The sequence below is a fragment of the Cyanistes caeruleus genome, chromosome 25 (genome assembly GCF_971803275.1).
Source record: "Cyanistes caeruleus chromosome 25, bCyaCae1.hap1.1, whole genome shotgun sequence".
In the NCBI taxonomy this organism is placed as follows: domain Eukaryota; kingdom Metazoa; phylum Chordata; class Aves; order Passeriformes; family Paridae; genus Cyanistes; species Cyanistes caeruleus.
In genome coordinates this window covers 3,723,269-3,741,548 of record NC_141725.1, presented here as the reverse complement: position 1 = coordinate 3,741,548, position 18,280 = coordinate 3,723,269, and the positions used below count along the sequence as shown (strand labels likewise).

The following is an 18,280-nucleotide window of genomic DNA, read 5'->3' as shown; positions in this document are numbered from 1 at the left end:
GGCTGTGCCTGTGAAGCCCCAGCCCTTCGGGGGTGATCTGGCCTGCTCCTCTCTCACAGGTCCTTCAGCTCTTAGGGAGAAAAGCCTGGAGCCTGCTGCTGCTGTCAACTCCAGGTCCCCACAGACCGTTTAAGAGAGGGAGTGAGCCAGTCTTAGTACATTCCTTCTCTCTGGAACCATGATTTCATTATTCTTGAGAACGAGCTGGTGACAGAGTTCATCCCTCGACTCCAGCGAATGTTTTGCTGCACAGAGCTGTAAGAGCTGTACAGACCTCTCCCCCTCTGCTCTGCTGGTAATTAGGGACAATCAAATGGCTAATTAGGAAACTGCACCTTATTAAGGCTCCTTTCCCCTGTAAGTACAACTCAAACCGGGCCCTCTGTGAGCTCCTTATAGAACAGGTTTGGGGTTATTTAATGTTTGATTGGGAAGAGGGAACAGCAGCACAGCAGGGGGATGGAGACACATTCATGTCCCCCTTAGCTCCCAGCTGAGCTCCTGGGGTGGGACAGGGTCTGGCAGTGCCCTGGGCTGTGCTGCTGCCCTGCTCCCATCTCTTGGGCCTTGGCTCTGCTCCCTGCAGTGACAGGGCAGTGGGAGAGCAGCGGTCAGGGGTGACCAGGGCTGTGGTGGGACGATGGGGGCTCTGCCCTGCCCTTCCCCTCGGCTCCTGGGACAAGAGGGTCGCAGTGAGAATCCTGTTGGGTTCCAGCACGGATCCCACTGTGGGAGCCGGAGCTGCCACTGCCGTATCAGCGACGGGCAGATTCCGCTTTCCCAAATATTCACACAATGACCCCGCGGGAGGTCCCAGATCTCGATCGTTGTGGCCACACTGCAGGATGTGGCCACTGCTCCCACCTGAGGCCACACCGTCCCCAAGGGCGCAACCTCAGCATCTCCCACCCCACATCCAGCTCTCCCCTGGGCAGGGGCTGCTGCACAGATCCCCCCAGCTCCCCACTTCACCCCACTCCTCCAGCCCAGCAGCTCTGCAGGAATCATCACTTTATTGCAGCGGTCGTGGGCAGCATTCTGGGCACCTTCAGCAAAGCCTGTAGAGGGCTGTGACCCCCAATTCCCCACATGGGCCCTGTGCTTTGTGAGTGCGGAGCCAGGGACCCCCTTCCTCGGTTCCTTGCCAGTCCCCTGGCCCAGCCCTCCTCCTGGCTCATGGGGATGCTCTGGCAGCGGGGTGGGCAGCAGCAGGAGCCCGTGGCACACAGTGGGGCGGCACTGTGGGTGCTCTGGCCATGCTGGCAGCAGCAAGCCGTGGCACGGAGCAGGTCCCTGCGGTGGCCTCAGCGAGTGTCCCCCTCCCCATCCGCGGAGGCCATGACGCTGTCGATCCAGGCCGCGTACGGGGCGATGCGGGTGTAGATGGCCGGTTTCTTGTAGTTGCCGCAGACGCGGGAGCCGGCCGTGACCACCCCCTCGGCCACCCCACCGCAGACCAGGGGGCCACCGGAGTCTCCCTGCAGGACCAGACCTCATCAGTATGGTCAAGGACACCCCAGCCCATCTCCCACCCTTCATTCCTGCCTCCAGGCTCCTGTGAGCCGCTCTGCAGCAGCAGCACAGGGGGAACTCTCCCCCGGGGACTGTCCCCTCCAGCTCCGCAGCCCCTCACCTCTCCCAGGCTCTGGCCACGGTGCCCTCTTGCCCCCTTCCAGCCCCGCCATGGATCCGTGGTGGGTGTGTACCTTGCAGGTGTCCCTCCTGCGGGAGTCGGTGCACATCATGTTCTTGGTGATGGTTCCGTCGTGGCGCGTGCGGTGGTTGCAGACGTCGCGGCTGATCACCGGCCGCTCCAGCTGCTGCAGCTTGTCCGGCCGGGTGCCGCTGTGGTCGATGGTGCCCCATCCTGCCACCTCGCACATCGTGTCGGGCGCCACGTCCCTGTCCTCCCGCTGGAAGGGCAGCACCCGCACGTCCACGTTCAGCTCCGCTTTCTCCTCCAGCTGCCACAAAGCCAGAGGGGACCCAGGTCACAGGGGCAGCTGTGCCCAGGGCCCAGCAGGGCACAGTGAGCCCAGCCCTGATACCGAGACCACCCTGGCCTCAGCCACACTCAGGGACTCCTGACTGGAGCCCCAGGATGCAGCCAGAGATCAGAGCTGGAGCTAAGAGGAAGACGGAGGCATTTGGACACATCTCAAAGGTCTTTGGTGGGGGAAGCAGAGATGGTCCCGTGGGACAGGGAGGGATGGACAGGGGAACCAGGCCCAGCCTGACCATGACGATTTCCTCCAGCCGGTCAGTGACCCTGCAGGGTCCCAGGGGACAGTGGTATTTGCAGGAACTGGGCTGTGCCTGCTGGGGAGGAGGGTCCCATCAGCCCCCAGCCCACCTGGAGCAGGAGAAGGTCATCCTTGTTGTTGTGGATGTTGCTGCCAGGGTGGGGGAACTGGGCTCGCACTTGGTACAGGCGTTTGTGGGGCTCCGGTTCCGTCAGCGAGTGGGCACCCAGCAGCACCTGGAAGAGTTTTCCATCCCTGGAAGAGAGTCAGAGTGTGGGACAAACAGCCAAGAGCATCACTGCACCCAGCCATGGAAATGGGGTGCTGTGGGGGGCTGGAGAGCCTGCCAGGGAGCTCTGGGAGGTCCTTCACCCACTGCCCAATCCTCTCTGCAGGTGGGAGCAGAGTCCCACGCTCTGACACGGGGGTCGAGGCTGAGGAGTGGGAGTTGGCCTGAGTCCAGCAGCCCCCCCAGCCATGCACTGAGCCCCACACACACTCACGTCTCCTCGGTGCAGTGGGCAGCGCTCAGCACCCACTGCTCGGCGATGAGGAAGCCCCCACAGACGTGCTGCCCATCCAGCTGCAGCGAGGCCATGTACGGCTTCAGGTGGGGCCTGGCTTCGGAGCCCCTCAGGATCCGTCCCCGGGGCTGCCCTGCAGGAGAGAGGCTGGGTCAGCTGAGGGGCACCGGGCAGTGTCACTCCCGTTGTCCCTTCCCGGGATCCCTGGACCCCTCCTTGCGGGCTGCAGCAGCTCCTGGCTGCAGGTGGAGGCAGGAATCGGGGAGCTGGGCAGGCACCGTGCCCTGTCACTGCCCGGGGGTGCGGGGGGAGCACTCACCATCCACTGGGGCCCAGAGCAGCAGCAGCAGAGCGAGGACAAGGACGGGAGCAGGACTCGGCCCCATGGCTGCAGAGCCCGGCGGTGTGCGGGGGTTTTGGGGTGTGCGGGGGTTTTGGGGTGTGCAGGGGTTTTGGGGTGTGCGGGGGTTTTGGGGTGTGCGGGGGCTGCGGGGCGGGCGCTGCTCACCCGGAGCTGGGGCTGGGACTCGCTTTTATGTCCAGTTTGGGGTGGCGGGGGGGCAGGAAAGGGTTGGGGGCGGACGGAGCGGGGGGGTTTCCGCAGCGTGGGCTGAATGTTTTGAAATATTCAGCTTATAAAAGGGGTCAAGAGTTCCCGGCACAAACAGTGCGGGAGGAGGAAACAGCCCGGCCCAGCTGCCGGCCCTGGCACCCGCCGCCGGGGATTTCTGCGCCGGGGTTTTTAATGCCGAAAAAGTTCAGGCTCTTGGCAAAAGAAAGCTCCGGCAAATTCTGTCCCCGCCCCGCCAGGAGCAGGGGCCCCCGCCCGGCCTGGGGCCGGTCCCTGGTGGGCGCTGGGTGCCAGCTCGGTGGGTGCCCAGGGATGCAAAGCCGTCACCCCTGCCCCGAGGGGGTTCCTGCAGGGCTGGGGGCGGTGGGGATGGGAGGGGGGATGGCAGCGACAGGGGCGGTGTCCGGGATGCCGGTGGCGGTGGGAGCCCCGCTCCCCTCTGCCTTTCTCCCCGGTGCCACTAAGCGGAGCCACCGCCTCTGCTCCCGCCCGGTCCCGGCGCGTCCCCGAGCTCGGGAGCCTCCCGGAGCCCCCTCCCGGGCTCGTCCCCGGAGCCTCTCACCGCGCCCCCCTTGTCGGGGTGACCACCGTGCCTACCCACAGCTGGCTCCGACCGCGCTCCCGGCAGCGCAGCCGGGACCGAGCAGCGCTCCGGGGGACACCCCGCAAGGATCTGGAGCCCACCCTCTCCTGTTCCTGCTCCACGAGCTTTCACAGCTCCGAGCTGCCGCATTCCTGTTGTCCGGCTGCCCCATCGCCCCCACCTCTGACCCTCCGAGCCCCCAAGCCAGAGGAGCCGTGGTCAGCGGGTGACCGGACACGGAGGCGAGGAGGGGGCTGGGGGTCCCCGGAGGCTCAGCTGTCCCTCCGCAGTGGTGGCTTCGCCTCCCCGCTGTCCCCACGTGCTGGTGGCACATGGTGGGCAGGGGTCGCAGCACGAGGTGTGGTGGCGTTACGGGAGGCGGCCGAGCCCGGCTCAAACCCTGGATTTTCCGCAGGGAGAGCGGCTTAATCGCAGCTTGCAGGGATTCGGGATTTAGATGTTAAATACGCCCGGAGATTTCTGCCCACTTAGGGCCAAAAATGGAACGAGGGCTCCATGTGGAGCCCGGGCTGCTCAGACCCCGGACAGGACCGTGAGAGGGTGGGCAGTGGGCGGCTGGGGGGAACAAGTGAGTGTGGGGTGCAGGAATGGGGTACAGGGTGGGATGTTGGGTAGGGCACAGCCCGGATCCTCTGCAGAGCGAGGGCTGGGGTGCTGCTCCCGCTGCCAGGAGGTGCTGGGAGCCTCCAGAAAGGAAAGGGAGCTGCTCCCACCTCCCCAGGTCCAAATCTGGGAGACACAAAGCTCCTTCTGAGGGTGTCCCTGTCACTGTCCCTGGGTCCAGGAGTGCCCCCGAGTCCCCCCTGAAGCCCCCGGGTGCCACGGGCAGGGCAGGCATTCCCCGGCCGACAGAGCCCAGCTGGGAGCTGGCAGAGCTCTGGGGCTGTGAGTTTGGGGGTCACGCACCCCCGTGATGCGGGACCCCCGCTCGGGCACCCCTCGGGTCCCCACAGGCCCAGGGCAAGGGAGGGGGCTCTTCAGGGCAGGAGGGGCCTTGGGGCGGGGGGCACCCCCCGCAGCACAGGGGGACAAGGGATGATCGGGGGGCCGGCGGTGGAAGCAGCCCGGGTTGGGGGCGGCCCCGGGACCCCGCGGGTGCCTCGGTGCCCGGGCATGGTCCTGGGTGCGGAGCGGTGCGGGGAGCGGTCGGTCCCACGGCTGTCCTCGGCCCCGCCCGGCCCTTTGTTCGCCTCGTTTCCCCCCTCCCGACATCCCGAACCCCCCCGATCCCTCCAGACCCCCATCCCTGCACCGGCGGAGGCTCGATGGGGGCTCGGCGGGGGCTCGGCGCCCCGGGAGGGGCTGGGGGCTGCGGGGCGGAGCGGGGGGCGGCGGGCGAGGGAGGAGGAGGAGGAGGAGGAGGAGGCGGCGGGGGCGGAGGAAACCGCCGCTCCCCGCGCTCTGCCGAGGCAGGAGCATCCCGGATCCCGGGGACATCCCCCCCTTCCCCGCCGCTACCGCCGCCCCCCGCCCCGCTGCGTCCCGGAGCCGCCGCTGAGGTGAGTGGGGGACACAGACCGGCACAAAGGGCCGCTTCTCCCCACCCCGAAACCCGCTCCCATCCCTCGGCCCCGACCCCCGCCCGCGGCTGCGGCACGGTCCCTGCGAAGGGGAGGCTCCCCGCTGCGCCCCCGCCCTCCCGGTTATACCCCCGGGTAATCCCCCGTTATTCCCCCCCCTTTCATTGCCCCTCGTTGCTCCATCCCCGTTATCCTCCCCCCCCTCATTTCGCAGCCCTGGCTCGGTGCAGTCTCGTGGGGCTGGGCCGGGAGAGCTCGGGGAACCCCATCCCCTGCCCGGCTCTGCGGGCGGCACACCCCCTCTGCACGCCCTCCGCAGCAGCCTCGCCGCCTGTCGCGGTAGTGACCGCCTGTCGCGACAGACGAGCCTCCGCCTCACCTGTTGTCACAGCCCCTGGCTCGGCTGGGCACCCCTGGGACCCCCCGTTCCGGCTGTGTCCCTCCGGTGAGCGGGGGCAGTGGTGTGACCTGGGGGTGACCGGGAGTGACATGGGGTTCCCGTACCCCCGCAGGGCCGGGTGGTGGCCCGGGGATGCTCAATCCCTTCCAGGGTCAGGGACTGGAGAGGTGACCGGGGGTGACCGGGGCTGCCCATCCCCCTGCCATGTGGTGACACTCGTGCCCCCACAGGGTGGAGGCACAGCCCGGTGGGACCCCTGTGCCTGCCCAGGACCATGATCCCCCCCAAGGAGAAAGCCCGCATCCCCAAGGACAGCATGACACTCCTGCCCTGCTTCTACTTCGTGGAGGTGGGTGTGGGGTGGGTTTGGGGTGGGGGCTGAGCAGGGGGCTCTGTCCCAGGCCCTGGCACGGCGGGTCAGGTTCTGTGTCCTGTTCTGCTGGGGCTGTGCGGTGCCATCGCTCCGGGGGCGCGTTGGTCCCCACTCTCCCCCCACAGCTGCCCATTGTGGCCTCCTCTGTCGTGACGCTCTATTTCCTGGAGCTGACGGACCTCTTCAAGCCGGCCAAGGTGGGTTTCCAGTGCCATGACCGGGCACTCTCCATGCCCTACGTGGAGACCAACGAGGAGCTCATCCCGCTGCTGATGCTGCTCAGCCTGGCCTTCGCCGCGCCCGCCGCCTCGGTGCGTCTGGGCTTGTCCCGCTGTGGGGGTCAGGACAGATCCGGGGATTGGGGTCCCGGTGCCTGGTGGTGTCCAGAATCCATCGGGCCCAACAATCCAGCCTCCCCAGTCCCGCCTGAGCCAGCGGTTCCTCTCCAGATCATGGTCGGGGAGGGCATGGTGTACTGCCTGCAGTCCCGGCTGAAGGGCCGTGCCGGAGCCGAGGGCAGCATCAACGCCGGTGGCTGCAACTTCAACTCCTTCCTGCGCCGCACCGTCAGGTTTGTGGGTACGTTGTGCCACAGCCTGAACAGGACCTGGAGGGGCCTGGAGGGGATGTGGGGCCACCCTGGCTGTGACAGCAGGAGCACAGCCCCACCCAGACCCTGGACCCGTAACAGTGGGTGCCCCAGGGCTGGGTCCTGGCTGCCCCACATGGGATGTGGGTGACCCACTGTCCCATTCCTGCCATCCCCAGGTGTCCACGTATTCGGGCTCTGTGCCACAGCCCTGGTGACAGACATCATCCAGCTGGCCACAGGTTACCACGCTCCCTTCTTCCTGACCGTCTGCAAGCCCAACTACACACTGCTGGGCACCCCCTGTGATGCCAACCCCTACATCACCCAGGACATCTGCTCAGGCACCGACAAGCACGCCATCCTCTCCGCCAGGTACGTGCCAGGGGAGCCCTGTGCTGCACTGCTGGCCCTCCTGCCCTGTCCCAACCACGTCCCTTCTCCCTGCAGGAAAACCTTTCCATCCCAGCACGCGACACTCTCGGCTTTCGCTGCCGTCTACGTGTCGGTGAGTTCCCAGCTCTGCCTGGCACATGCCAGCTTGGGGCAGCACGGGTCCAATGCCATGGGCAGCTGTGTCCCTCTCCTGTTGGCACAGACAAGCTCTGCTCAATCTTCCTGTGCCCTTGCTGGGTGTGTGTGCAGGAACCCGCAGTCCCACATGCACCCAACAGCTCTGTGCACAGCCGGCTCATGACTAACAGCCTGTTCCTGCCCCAGATGTATTTCAACTCCATCATCTCGGACAGCACCAAACTCCTCAAACCCATCCTGGTCTTCGCCTTTGCCATCGCCGCCGGCATCTGTGGCCTGACCCAGATCACCCAGTACCGCAGCCACCCCGCCGACGTCTACGTGGGCTTCCTGATCGGCTCTGGCATTGCCGCCTACCTGGTGGGTGCTGGTCCTGCCCTTGGCCCAGGGAGAGGGCTGGGGGTGCTGGTGGGGCCATTTGACTCCACGCTCTCCAGAGCAGCTGCATCCCTGGAAGTGTTCAAGGCCAGGCTGGACAGGGCTTGGAGCAACCTGGTCTAGTGGAAGTTGTCCCTGCCTGTGGCAGATGACCTTTGAAAGTCCTTTCCAACACAAACCATTCTAGGATTCTATGGTTCCCCTTCCCACAGGCTTTCCATGCTGTTGGCAACTTCCGTGCCCCAACGGAGCGGGTCCCGACACAGGCACCGGCCAAGGATGCACTGCGGGCACTGACACAGCGGGGCCACGATTCTGTCTACCACCAGAACAAGTCGGTGAGCACTGATGAGCTGAACCCGCAGGCGCGGCTGGAGGAGGCGGCACGGCCGGTGCCGCGGGAGAAGAACTCACTGGGCAGCCTGAAGCGGGCCAGCGTGGACGTGGACCTGCTGGCCCCCCGCAGCCCCATGGGCAAGGAGAACATGGTGACCTTCAGCAACACTCTGCCCCGCGTCAACACCCCCTCCATGGATGACCCCGCGCGGCGCCACATGACCATCCACGTCCCCGTGGACGCCTCCCGCTCCAAGCAGCTCATCACGGAGTGGAAGCAGAAGTCTCTGGAGGGCCGGAGCATGACGCTGGCGGAGGAGGCGGCTCAGGGCCGGGGTGTGGGGGAGCCCTGCGAGGAGGTGCCACCCTCCCTGTACCCCACGGTGCAGGCGCGCTCGGCTGAGCGGGTGGCCATGGGGCCCCGCGTGCTCATCCAGCCCCGGCCGGGCGCCTCGCAGCTGGTGCACATCCCCGAGGAGAGCCAGGCAGGCGCTGGGGCCGCGGCCGGCAGCGGGGCGGCCGTGCGGGCCAAGTGGGTGATGGTGGCGGAGAAGGGGGGAGCGCAGCGGGTGGCCAACCCCCCACGCCTGATGCAGGTCATCGCCATGTCCAAGCAGCAGAGCCTTGTCTCTGTCACCCCCAAGCACTCAGAGACGTCCTCGTCCTCTACCAGCTCTGACTCCTCGCAGTACCGCTCGCCCTCTGAGCGGGACAGCTCCAGCATCATCACCATCGACGCTCACGCCCCTCACCACCCTGTTGTCCACCTCTCTGCTGGCAATGGGCCCTGGGAGTGGAAGTCGGGGCCGAAGGGGCCAGAGGGAGCAGACACCTACGAGCTGGGTGAGGTGGGGAAGGATTTCCATGGCTTCCGCCCAGCCAAGAGCGCCGGCGTCTCCCCTGGCTCCTCCATCAGCGACATGGAGCAGGACGAGCCACGCTACGGCAGCCTGGCCGCCATCCCGGGGGCAGCAGGGGGAGGTGGGGAGCGGGTGGAGGCCCCCCCTGAGGGGCTACTGGCCACAGCCAGCCGCGACTCCACGCTGCGGAGGAAGCCGGCCGAGCGGGACGGGACGGCGGACAGCGAGGTGGATCTGTACTACAAGAAGATGCAGGCAGGCCGCAGGTTTAAGGACTGAGCCCCGGTGCCTTGCCGGGGCCCCATGCCCCTGCCCTGATTTTGGGAGGGGGCTCTGTGATGCTGGGGTCTCTCTGCTGGGGACAGCAGGATGAGGCTGGCTTTGCTCTCGAGCAGCACGGCCACGCTGGTCCTGAGCCAGCTGAGATGTCTGTGGGACCCTTGGCATGGGTCGGGTCATGGCTGCTCTTGCTCAGGCAGCTGGTGGGGCTCTGCCCCCCACAGGCTGTGGGGCTGGGCAGCTCCAAGCACTTTTGACTTTCTTTTTCTCTCTAACACTGGTGCTGACATTTCCGAGGGGTTATTTTATTCCGGCTCTGGAAGTGGATATCTGTAGGGGGGTGGGGAGGGACAAATGGTGCTGAAGGGCTTTGGGGGGGACTAGATTAAGGGGTTTAACAGGGGGAAGAGGCTGCTGTGGGGCAGCAGGCCCTAGCTCATGTAGGGATTTGTGGGTGCTGGGGGTCCTGTGACACCCCCCCATCCTGCACTACTGCTCTGTGTGAGTGAGCCTGAGGGTGGGCAGACTGGGAGGGGGGGTCTGCCCAATGCTGTGGCTCTGGGAATGCAGAGACTGTAAATACTGCAGGGACTGGAGGAGAGGGGATGTTGGGGTGGGGGTGCAGTGTGGGCTGAGCTCTGCCCCAGGAGGAGCAGCAGCTCTGAGCTGCAGCTGAGGTCTGGGGGAGCAGGGAGGGGATCTCCAGGCTGCAAATATGTCGGGCAACAGCTGAAGCTGCTGTGGTTTGAAAAGCAAATAAACACGTGGATGTTCCCTGGCTGGGTTCCTTCAGCAGGGTGGGGGCAGCTGGGTCCCACAGCTGTGGGGGGGTAGGACCAGGGCTCCGTGGGAGTTCCCAGCTCCAGGGATCCATGGCTGGGGCAGCCACATCCACCCCGCTACAGGACACTGCCAATGGCACCAAACTGCCACTGCCAATTGGATTAACAGTGGATATCCCAAAGCCTTTGCCTTGCAAACATATGGATTATCCACATAACCCTGACTCGGTGCTGGAAAAGCCACCCGGGATTAGTGGGAGGATTGTGGCAGCAGCTCGTGGTGTGGGGGGGTGTGGGGGTCTCTGGGGGGCTGGAGACGAGGGCTCCAATGCCAACCAGTGCGAGGGCCGTGGGGCTGCTCCGTCCATCTATCCGTCCATCCATCCAACCGTGCTGCGGCTGACCCGGGGAGGTGACCCGGAGCCGCTGGCCAAGGTCACTGGGATTGAGGCCGCGCTCCGGCGGTCCTCGCTGGGGGTCGGGGCGATGTGGGGGCTCCCAGCCCAGCAGCCTCACGTCTCCCCCGCGCTCACGGCTCATTGCGGTGCCGATGGCGTCACACGCCGCTTCCCGCTGCCTCTGACCCAGCGGTTTCCATGGCAACTGACAGCCCCGCATCGCTCTCGCGGTCTCGGGCAACCCCCCAGCCCCGCATCCGCAGCCCCCGATCCCCCTCGGGCAGCCCTCAGCAGCCGCTGCTGCATCGCCTGGGGAGCCGTGGGGTCGGGAGGGAGCATCCTCATCCTCATCCTCATCCTCAGCCTCATCCTCAGCCTCATCCTCATCCTCAGCCTCATCCTCAGCCTCATCCTCATCCTTAGCCTCATCCTCAGCCTCATCCTCATCCTCATCCTCAGCCTCAGCCTCAACCTCATCCCCATCCTCATCCTCATCCTCAGCCTCATCCTCATCCTCATCCTCAGCCTCCCCCCGGCTCCGCACAATGCTGCCAGCCTCCACCTCAGCTCCGGCCCGGACTCTGCCTCGGCACCACACACGTGTCGGTGTCCCGGCCTCCCCCGCTGGGCACAGCCTCCCTCTGCCGGGAGTCCCCGCAGGTCCCCGCGGTGAGCCCCAGGGGCAGGGCTCGGCTTTGTGACACACAAAGGGCTCAGCCCCGGGGCTCGCTGTGCCAGCCATTTGGGGCTGATTCCCTTTCTGCAGCCAGGGAGGCCGGCTTTTAGGGTGCTCACTCCGCAGGCAGCATCTTCCCCCGGCTGGAAGAGCCTTTTGGGGCAGCAGCCCCCGCTTTCCCCGAGTCAGCGTTTTCCCGTTCAGCTTCAGGGCAGTTTTCCCAGCGGCCGGACACGGTGAGAGCCGGCCAGGGGAACAAGGTGAGAGCCCGGGGAACACGGTCAGAACCGGCCCGGGGAACACGGTGAGAGCCCGGGGAACACGGTGAGATCCCGGGGAACACGGTGAGAGCCCGGGGAACACGGTGAGAGCCCGGGGAACACGGTGAGAGCCGGCCCGGGGAACACGGTCAGAGCCGGCCCGGGGAACACGGTGAGGGCCCGGGGAACACGGTGAGAGCCCGGGGAACACGGTGAGAGCCCGGGGAACACGGTCACAGGCAGCCCTGCCACGGGCTCTGCTCTATGGGGGCACGGCCTGTCCCGGGGCCAGGCTGGGGGAGCTGCCGTGGGAAGGGGGGACAGAAGAACCCCCGAAGCCACCGCTGTCCCCATGGGGACCCCCATCCACCGCTGCCACCCCGGTCGGATCTTTCTCCCGTTCCAGCAGCTGAGCAGTGTCCGAGGGGCCAGGGAAGGACACGGGAATGCCCACGATGGTTGCAAAGCCTGGGCTGGGCCCCAGAGAACCCAGGGAACCAACCCCAGAGCGATGCTCCTGCTCACTCTGCAAGGCAGCAAAGCATCCCCCTCGGCCCAGCTTTCACAGGCACAGGCAGCAGCAGCTGTTACAAATCCCATTAGCCTTTCAAGGAACAACAGTGGTCCCTTTCAGCAGCCCCCGGCTCCGGCACGACCCCCTCGGTAACCCTGGAGCCAGAGGGTTGTGCAAACGCCTGTGGAATGCGCTGGAGCCTAATGGCAGCTCAGCCCAGAGGGGCCAGCAGAGCCACAAGAGCAGCTCCAGGTGGGGATTGTCTCCACACACTTTTGGACAAGGGTTTGAGCATCCAGGTAAGAACCACATCCCTAAAGAAGCACCGCACTGCTCCTCAGGCAGCTCACGGAGAGATGGGAATTGCACCTCCTCCCACAGGATGGAGAATGCCACATCCAGCCCCACAGCTACAGCACAGGACTAGAGAGAGGAGGGTTTGACTCAAAGTGGGTTATTTTTCATGGATATTAGCCAGAACATATGGAAAGTTTAGGAACATGAAGTAACAAAGTGCTGGAGTGTGACACAGGCAGGGCAGCAGCGAGGGCCCGACAGCCTCAGGCCTTGGGGCTCCAGCCTGGCACCGAGGGACGGGAGGGCCAGACCCCATCCCATGGCTCCAGAGACAGGGACACACACTGCCAGCCCAGAGTGTGTGAAAAGTCAAAGTTAAATAAAATGAGGCAGCTGGAATTACATGAGAAGGAAAAATCAGAAGCAAAACAGGCACAATAAAGAGGAGGAAGATCAGGAGTGAAGGATACAGAAGAATTTATTGAAAGCACAAGTACAGACTGGGCACCAACTGCTTCTACAATCTCAACAGAAATAATGGAGCTACAGAAAGGTACAAAGGTTGTTATAAAATAGTTTTAATTTCTTTTTGCATTACAAACATTCTTTGAAAGAGGCAATGGAATTCTGATGGTGTGTACGCTTCCCCTCCCCACCCACCTTCCACAATACTGAACCTGGAATTGCTGTTATCAAAATATACAATACATCTGGTCACCATAAAAAACTGGGTTTTGCTGCCCCTCATGTCTTACAACAGGTATAAAAAAATTATAAATATGTACACCCTTAGTTACTCACATTCTTTACATGCAAACACAGGATCCGAAGGGAGCACCCGCTGTGCTGGGGGCGCCTGGTTACCCCAAAATCCATCTGCAATTTGCACGGGACACCCGGAGTGTCCCGGCCAGGGCCCGGCCCCGGGAGCCTCCCCAGCACTGGGGAGGGTGATGGGGGGCACTGAGCAGTTACCCCAGTGCTGCTGGGCTGGGTGTCCTGTGGGAGGAGCAGGTGTTTCAGTAGGGAGGGGATGAGCCAACAATGCCCATCCTCAGCTGTGCCCTCCTGCAGGATGCTGGCAGGGCCACGGGGAGCTTTGCAGGGGCAGATCCCTGGCTCCAGCACAGCTCACCCAGATTTAGAGGTACCCAAAAGCAGCTGGGGTGATGCTGTCTTGCCCTCCTCAGGGGTACCCAGCACGCCACAGCTCCAGCGAGATCCTCACTCGGATCTCACACGCTTCTCCAGCATAACTCATAACCTTGAGAGTCCAGGGAGGAACTACAGAAAGTTAAGACTTTTTCAAACACTCAGTGCTAGGCAAGTCAAGAGCTCCCACACCAAGCAAGGAAATCAGAACTTGCAACACTAAGACAATTAAAAAACAAACTTTGGTCCACAATTTGCAGAAAAACCCTGAAAAAAAGTACAAGATTCTTGTTATTTTGCATCCGAACAGGTTGCAGGTTAGAGGGAAATGTAAGGCAACATCGGATCACACGGAATAGAAGGCAGAATGGCCCGGGAAAGAGTTGTAAGCCAGAAAAAAAAAAATAAAAACGGTTGTATCATTGGGAAAAACTGATCTGCTGCATTCTACTTTTAATAAATTCCCTTCCTAGAACAACATCTGGGCTTATAGGTTCAAAAGATAAAAAAAAAATCTTTAGCCTGGGTCCTTTTCCTTCCATTCCCGAGCTGTTTGTGCTCATTCTCTCACACCCTTGGCTCTGCTCATCCTCAGCCACGACCTCAGCCTGGAAACTACTCCTGCCCTACAGCTTCAATTACAAAACAAAGAAAATAAAGTACAGTATACACGGGTAATACCACAAAGGAGTAAATTTAGATTACGTTTATACCATCTTATCATTCTATAAAAGGTACTTAAAACTATTTCTTTTGCATATAAAGAGATTAGAATATTTGGTCAACTGGAAATATTGCTAGGCACAGAGGACAGCAACGGCATCAAAGTATAATACAAGGATTCAAACAAAAGCTCAAATGCTGAAGACATGCTCTAAGAACGATGGCGGAGCTACAGCAGCCTCGTTAATCTCCAATTAGGGGCACAAAGGTACCTCTTGCAGGTACCTTTCTAATTGTGGGGTATCCAAGGATTCTCCAAATCCTAGCCAAGCATTTAGGTATATACACACACAATTTTGACAAACTCTGATTCATCTTCACAAGTGTCCCACAGCGGCTCTTTTGTCCCTCGCCAATGCTCTGAGGGCAGAGCCTGCGGGCTTGCTCCTGACACTGGAATGTGATTTGGCCTTGGGAATGCTCCCCCACCCAGACCTTTGCTCAGCCACAAAGGCTCTCAGGTAACTCCCACCTGAGTTTGCAGGTGGCAATGACCCACGAGCAGACTGGGAAGTGGCACTGGGCACACGTGGAGATGGAGACACACGCGGGGCAGCGGGGAACGACTGCCCCGAGCCACAGCCCAAAATTTCCTGTATTCATTTTGCCAGATCCCCCAGCTGATCGTCAGCCAGAGCCGCTCCCCCCCTCAGCTCTGCCCATCCCCTCCCTGCAGCTCAGATGTTTTCCCCAAAGAAGTAGAAGGTTTAAGGCACAGGACAGCAGGTGCACAGGTAAGGTGGGATCAACGCAACTGAGTGTTGTGCTGGGCAGGTTGGGAGCTCCTGGTCACCACAATCCTGACTCCAAGGCGCTACAGTGAATTCACACAGTGGTTTTAGGTCTTTCAAGGCATGGATGGGTATGGAAATTAAAAAAGGCATCAATGTGAAACCTGATAAAACTTGTTGGGATCTGCTTTTTGGGGGAGGAGGAGCAGGAGGGGAGGGGAATTTCCCAGAGCAGGTTCCACAGTGTAAACTTGAACTTGTGATTTTTATTGGAACAGTCAAGATTGTTACCCATCACCGCAAGGTTAGCAAGAGGAATTAATTTTCTTTTTTTTTTTTTAAAAACCGGTAAACTGATTTCTCTTTAAAAAAATAAAATCTCTGGTCTTTTAAGGTCACTTCAGCTGCATTTTTAAAGTGGCTTTTTTTTTTTTTTTTTCTGGAATGATGGAAGTTGAAACCCTGGTGTCCAGCCTTCTAAGGTCAAGGCTGAACCCCAGAGGTTTTAAGTCAAGTCCATTTTTACTCAGGCCTTCCCAAGCTCTAAATGGTGGACTTGGAGAAGGACACACGCAGGTGATGGTTCTCCCCCAGGTCATGATTGTGGAGGTCAATGAGGGACTGAATGGCTTCTTCCACAGAGCCCATCTGGATCAGAGCCATTTTACGGTCCTTCCTGACAAAACACAAGTTTCAGGCATGTTCAGTTCCATTGCAGGAGTTTCTGCAGCTTGATCCACGTTCTCCCATCCATCAGAGAATTGACCCCCCCAAGTACCTGCAGCACACTCACTCTTTAGAGGAGGGTCAGTCCCTGTAGCAAGCACACACAGCCCTACTGCTCACTCAGTGCTCAACCCAAGGCTACTCAGGAATTCTTTACTCTAGAGTCAAACACTGTTAGTAAGGATTCTGCTCACCTTTGAGCCTTTGACTGGAACCAAGTACTTCCACCCCCTCCTGTATGAAAAGCCCAAAGTAGTAAGAGGAGATAACACAAAACACTTACTGGAAGAATTTGAATCCTTTGACCATCCCACCATTGCTTGAAAATAACAACTTAAGGTCTTCTTCAGTTACTGAAGGTCTGAAACAAAAAAAAAATTCCAGTCAAACAGATGTTGACAGACCAAGGTAATCTCAAAAAACTAATTCTCATCAGAGACTTTTCTAAATTCCCATCCTCTTGGCATGGCAACATAATTGGAACAGGGAGCTGAGTGAACTCTCCTGACAGCAACACAGAGCTGCCCTCACAGAGGCTCCAACACTTCAATACTCAGCCAGACAGGAACTCTCCCTGCGGATACGTACGGAATATTGGACAGATGAAGAGTGGCAGAAGGGGGAAAGATGTTTTGGAAATTTTTGGAGCCTGGTTTCTTGAAACGATGTAGAGGAGAAGTCCCAAAGTCCTTGGTCAGGCCATGGTCCTCCTGGTTCTCACGGGGCAGCTGCACTGTCTGGTGCTTGGACAGTGTGATACGGATGGGCTTCCCGTGGAGCTTCTGCCCATTCAAGTGGCTCATGGCTGCAAGAGGAGGACAGACCTGACTGCAGGGTACTTCAGTTTTATCCAGACATGAACTCAAGGCCAGAATTTCACTGTCCTTGCAGACACCACACACCCTACCCTGCAGGGTCCCTCTGCCTCGCTGCGTTCTTTGCCTACTTCCCTCTCACACCCACGAGCCACCCCAGCCCCAGAGCTGCCCCACAGCCAGGCCCCAAAGGCATGGATACCTTTGAGTCTTCTGCTGGAAGAGAATAAAGTACCAATATCAAAGTTTTAACTGCTCATTTTGTCCCTAACTGCCCAGAGCCTGACTCTGTAAAGCTTACCAAGCTGGGCCTGATTTCCATCAGCCATCTGAACCAGGGCATTATCTTTCTTATTAAATAAAATCTTCACCCTCTGCACATCACCATAGACTCCTTCAAAGAGGGAGGAAACAAGAAGAGTCTTAGGTAAGGAAACAGAAAGTCTAATTCAACTTAACATCAGCTAATCAATCCAACAGCAAAAACATCCATTCCCAACCAGAACTGATCTCATTCCAACCATGGCTACATATTCTGCTCTAATTAAGGGAATTCTTATATAGCAGAATAATAATGGAACAATACATTAAAGAAAAGACACTGGGTTTCAGCAAAAAGCCAAAATCTTACTGCCAGAAGACTGGACAATTTCGCATGCTCTCTCAATTTAAAACTCTTATCAAAGACATGCAAAGCAATAACCCATGCAGAACTGAACCAAAACCAAAGGCAAACTAAATTAAACAGCAAACTAAGTAAACAATGTAAAACCAAAATTAAGCATTCAAAAAAAGAAAAAAAAAAAAAAAAGAAAAAAAAAGAAAAAAAAAGAAAAAAAAAAGGCAAACTGCAAACTGTACATTTCTGAAGTATCAAAAAGTAATCTCAAATAAATGAAAAACAAGGTAATAAAAAGTGTGAATAATAACATACCGAAAAGAATAAAGAGGCATTGGGGTGTAACTCTCTTTAGAGAACAGCAGAGCAAGGCAGCGGAGGGACAGGGAAGAGGTAAGGAATCGAAGGGGAGAGCGAGGTTGCACAAATCGTCCACAACGAGGAAGGGCAGAGTCCCCGCAGGAAATGGCGAAATTGGTTGATGGATGATGAAGTTTTCAAGATGGTTAATATTGAAGGGCAGGTTGGTTTCCGAAGAGCAGGGTTTGTTTTATATATATATATATATTTTTTTTTTTTTGGAAGGGGAATGTTTTTATTTTTTTGTTTCAAGCAACAACAGGAAGCAGAAGTACCGTGCAGTCAGTTGGCAAAGAAATTCCGGATCGGGGGAAGAAAAAAAAATTCAGGGATGGGGAGAAAAGAAAAAAGTAGCAAAAAACACAGGTCAGTAAATACATAAGGAATATGTAGTGTTCCATCAGTCAGATTTATAGAATTCTACATACAATAACTTGCTTACAGAAACAGTTAATAGGTTTTACCTAGTGGAACACAATGATAAAGAAAAGGCATTTTTACTTCAGATATACAAAGGAGTAAGAGACAGTATCCTCCCAGAGTGACTTCCACAGGCTGCAATGAGCAATTCAATTAATTTGACTAAAAGTATTTTCTCTGTTCACAATTAATAAACTTCACGGACCAAGTCACAAACAGCTTCATTTGCTGCTTTGGGGTCAGGAACTGCAGGAATCAATCCATGCCATAACACTTGGCTGGAAAGAAACAAGGAACATCCACCTTGGATACCAACCACTGCTTTAAACAAACAGATCATGTGGATGAGCAGCTGTACTGCCACAAATCCCACTCCAAGGTCTGCTGGAAGCACTCAGATAAAGGATCTGGTACGTTGTTTGTAGAGGACTGTTCCCTTCCCGCTCTGTGGCCTGACCTCACCACGCAGAAACCCACAGTACTGGGTCACCACCAGATGAGATTTGGTGGTGAATGGGTTCTCCCACTCTCATGGGGAAAAAAGGAGCCATTTCAGCTCCCATGATTCCCACTCAGGAAAATCCCATGGCAGAGCA

At 59.1% G+C, this 18,280-nt stretch overlaps 3 protein-coding genes across 7 annotated transcripts in view; 1 reads left to right on the top strand and 2 right to left on the bottom strand.

The window, feature by feature from the left end:
* Positions 1 to 994: 994 nt before the first annotated feature.
* On the bottom strand, positions 995 to 3,779 carry LOC111940403 (complement factor D-like). The gene is made up of 5 exons (XM_023943074.2): positions 3,087 to 3,779; positions 2,747 to 2,900; positions 2,354 to 2,498; positions 1,707 to 1,964; positions 995 to 1,478 (listed from the first exon to the last, which is right to left on the bottom strand). The coding sequence occupies exons 1-5, from the start codon at positions 3,151 to 3,153 to the stop codon at positions 1,305 to 1,307; spliced, it is 798 nt and encodes a 265-aa protein (XP_023798842.2). The 5' UTR covers positions 3,154 to 3,779; the 3' UTR covers positions 995 to 1,304.
* A 1,601-nt stretch (positions 3,780 to 5,380) lies between these two features.
* PLPPR3 (phospholipid phosphatase related 3) lies at positions 5,381 to 9,985 on the top strand. Of its 2 annotated transcripts, none has more exons than XM_086862561.1 (8): positions 5,381 to 5,441; positions 6,093 to 6,211; positions 6,361 to 6,546; positions 6,685 to 6,814; positions 7,004 to 7,199; positions 7,275 to 7,332; positions 7,545 to 7,718; positions 7,949 to 9,985. In XM_086862561.1, exons 2-8 carry the CDS (start codon positions 6,137 to 6,139, stop codon positions 9,209 to 9,211), a joined length of 2,082 nt encoding a protein of 693 aa, XP_086718687.1. In that variant the 5' UTR covers positions 5,381 to 5,441; positions 6,093 to 6,136; the 3' UTR covers positions 9,212 to 9,985. The 2 variants fall into 2 exon arrangements, with proteins under 2 accessions (XP_086718687.1, XP_086718688.1); XM_086862562.1 differs by lacking the exon at positions 5,381 to 5,441 and adding an exon at positions 5,717 to 5,907.
* Positions 9,986 to 12,598: 2,613 nt separating this feature from the next.
* PTBP1 (polypyrimidine tract binding protein 1) overlaps positions 12,599 to 18,280 on the bottom strand; it is a 28,274-nt gene continuing 22,592 nt past the window's right edge. For all 4 annotated transcript variants that reach the window (XM_086862572.1, XM_086862573.1, XM_086862571.1 and 1 more), the window contains 5 exons: positions 17,220 to 17,253; positions 16,587 to 16,679; positions 16,059 to 16,275; positions 15,754 to 15,831; positions 12,599 to 15,420 (listed from right to left, as the gene is read on the bottom strand). In XM_086862572.1, the coding sequence (XP_086718698.1) occupies positions 15,288 to 15,420; positions 15,754 to 15,831; positions 16,059 to 16,275; positions 16,587 to 16,679; positions 17,220 to 17,253 (555 nt within the window). In that variant the 3' untranslated portion in view covers positions 12,599 to 15,287. The remainder of the gene's footprint in view (positions 15,421 to 15,753; positions 15,832 to 16,058; positions 16,276 to 16,586; positions 16,680 to 17,219; positions 17,254 to 18,280) is intronic.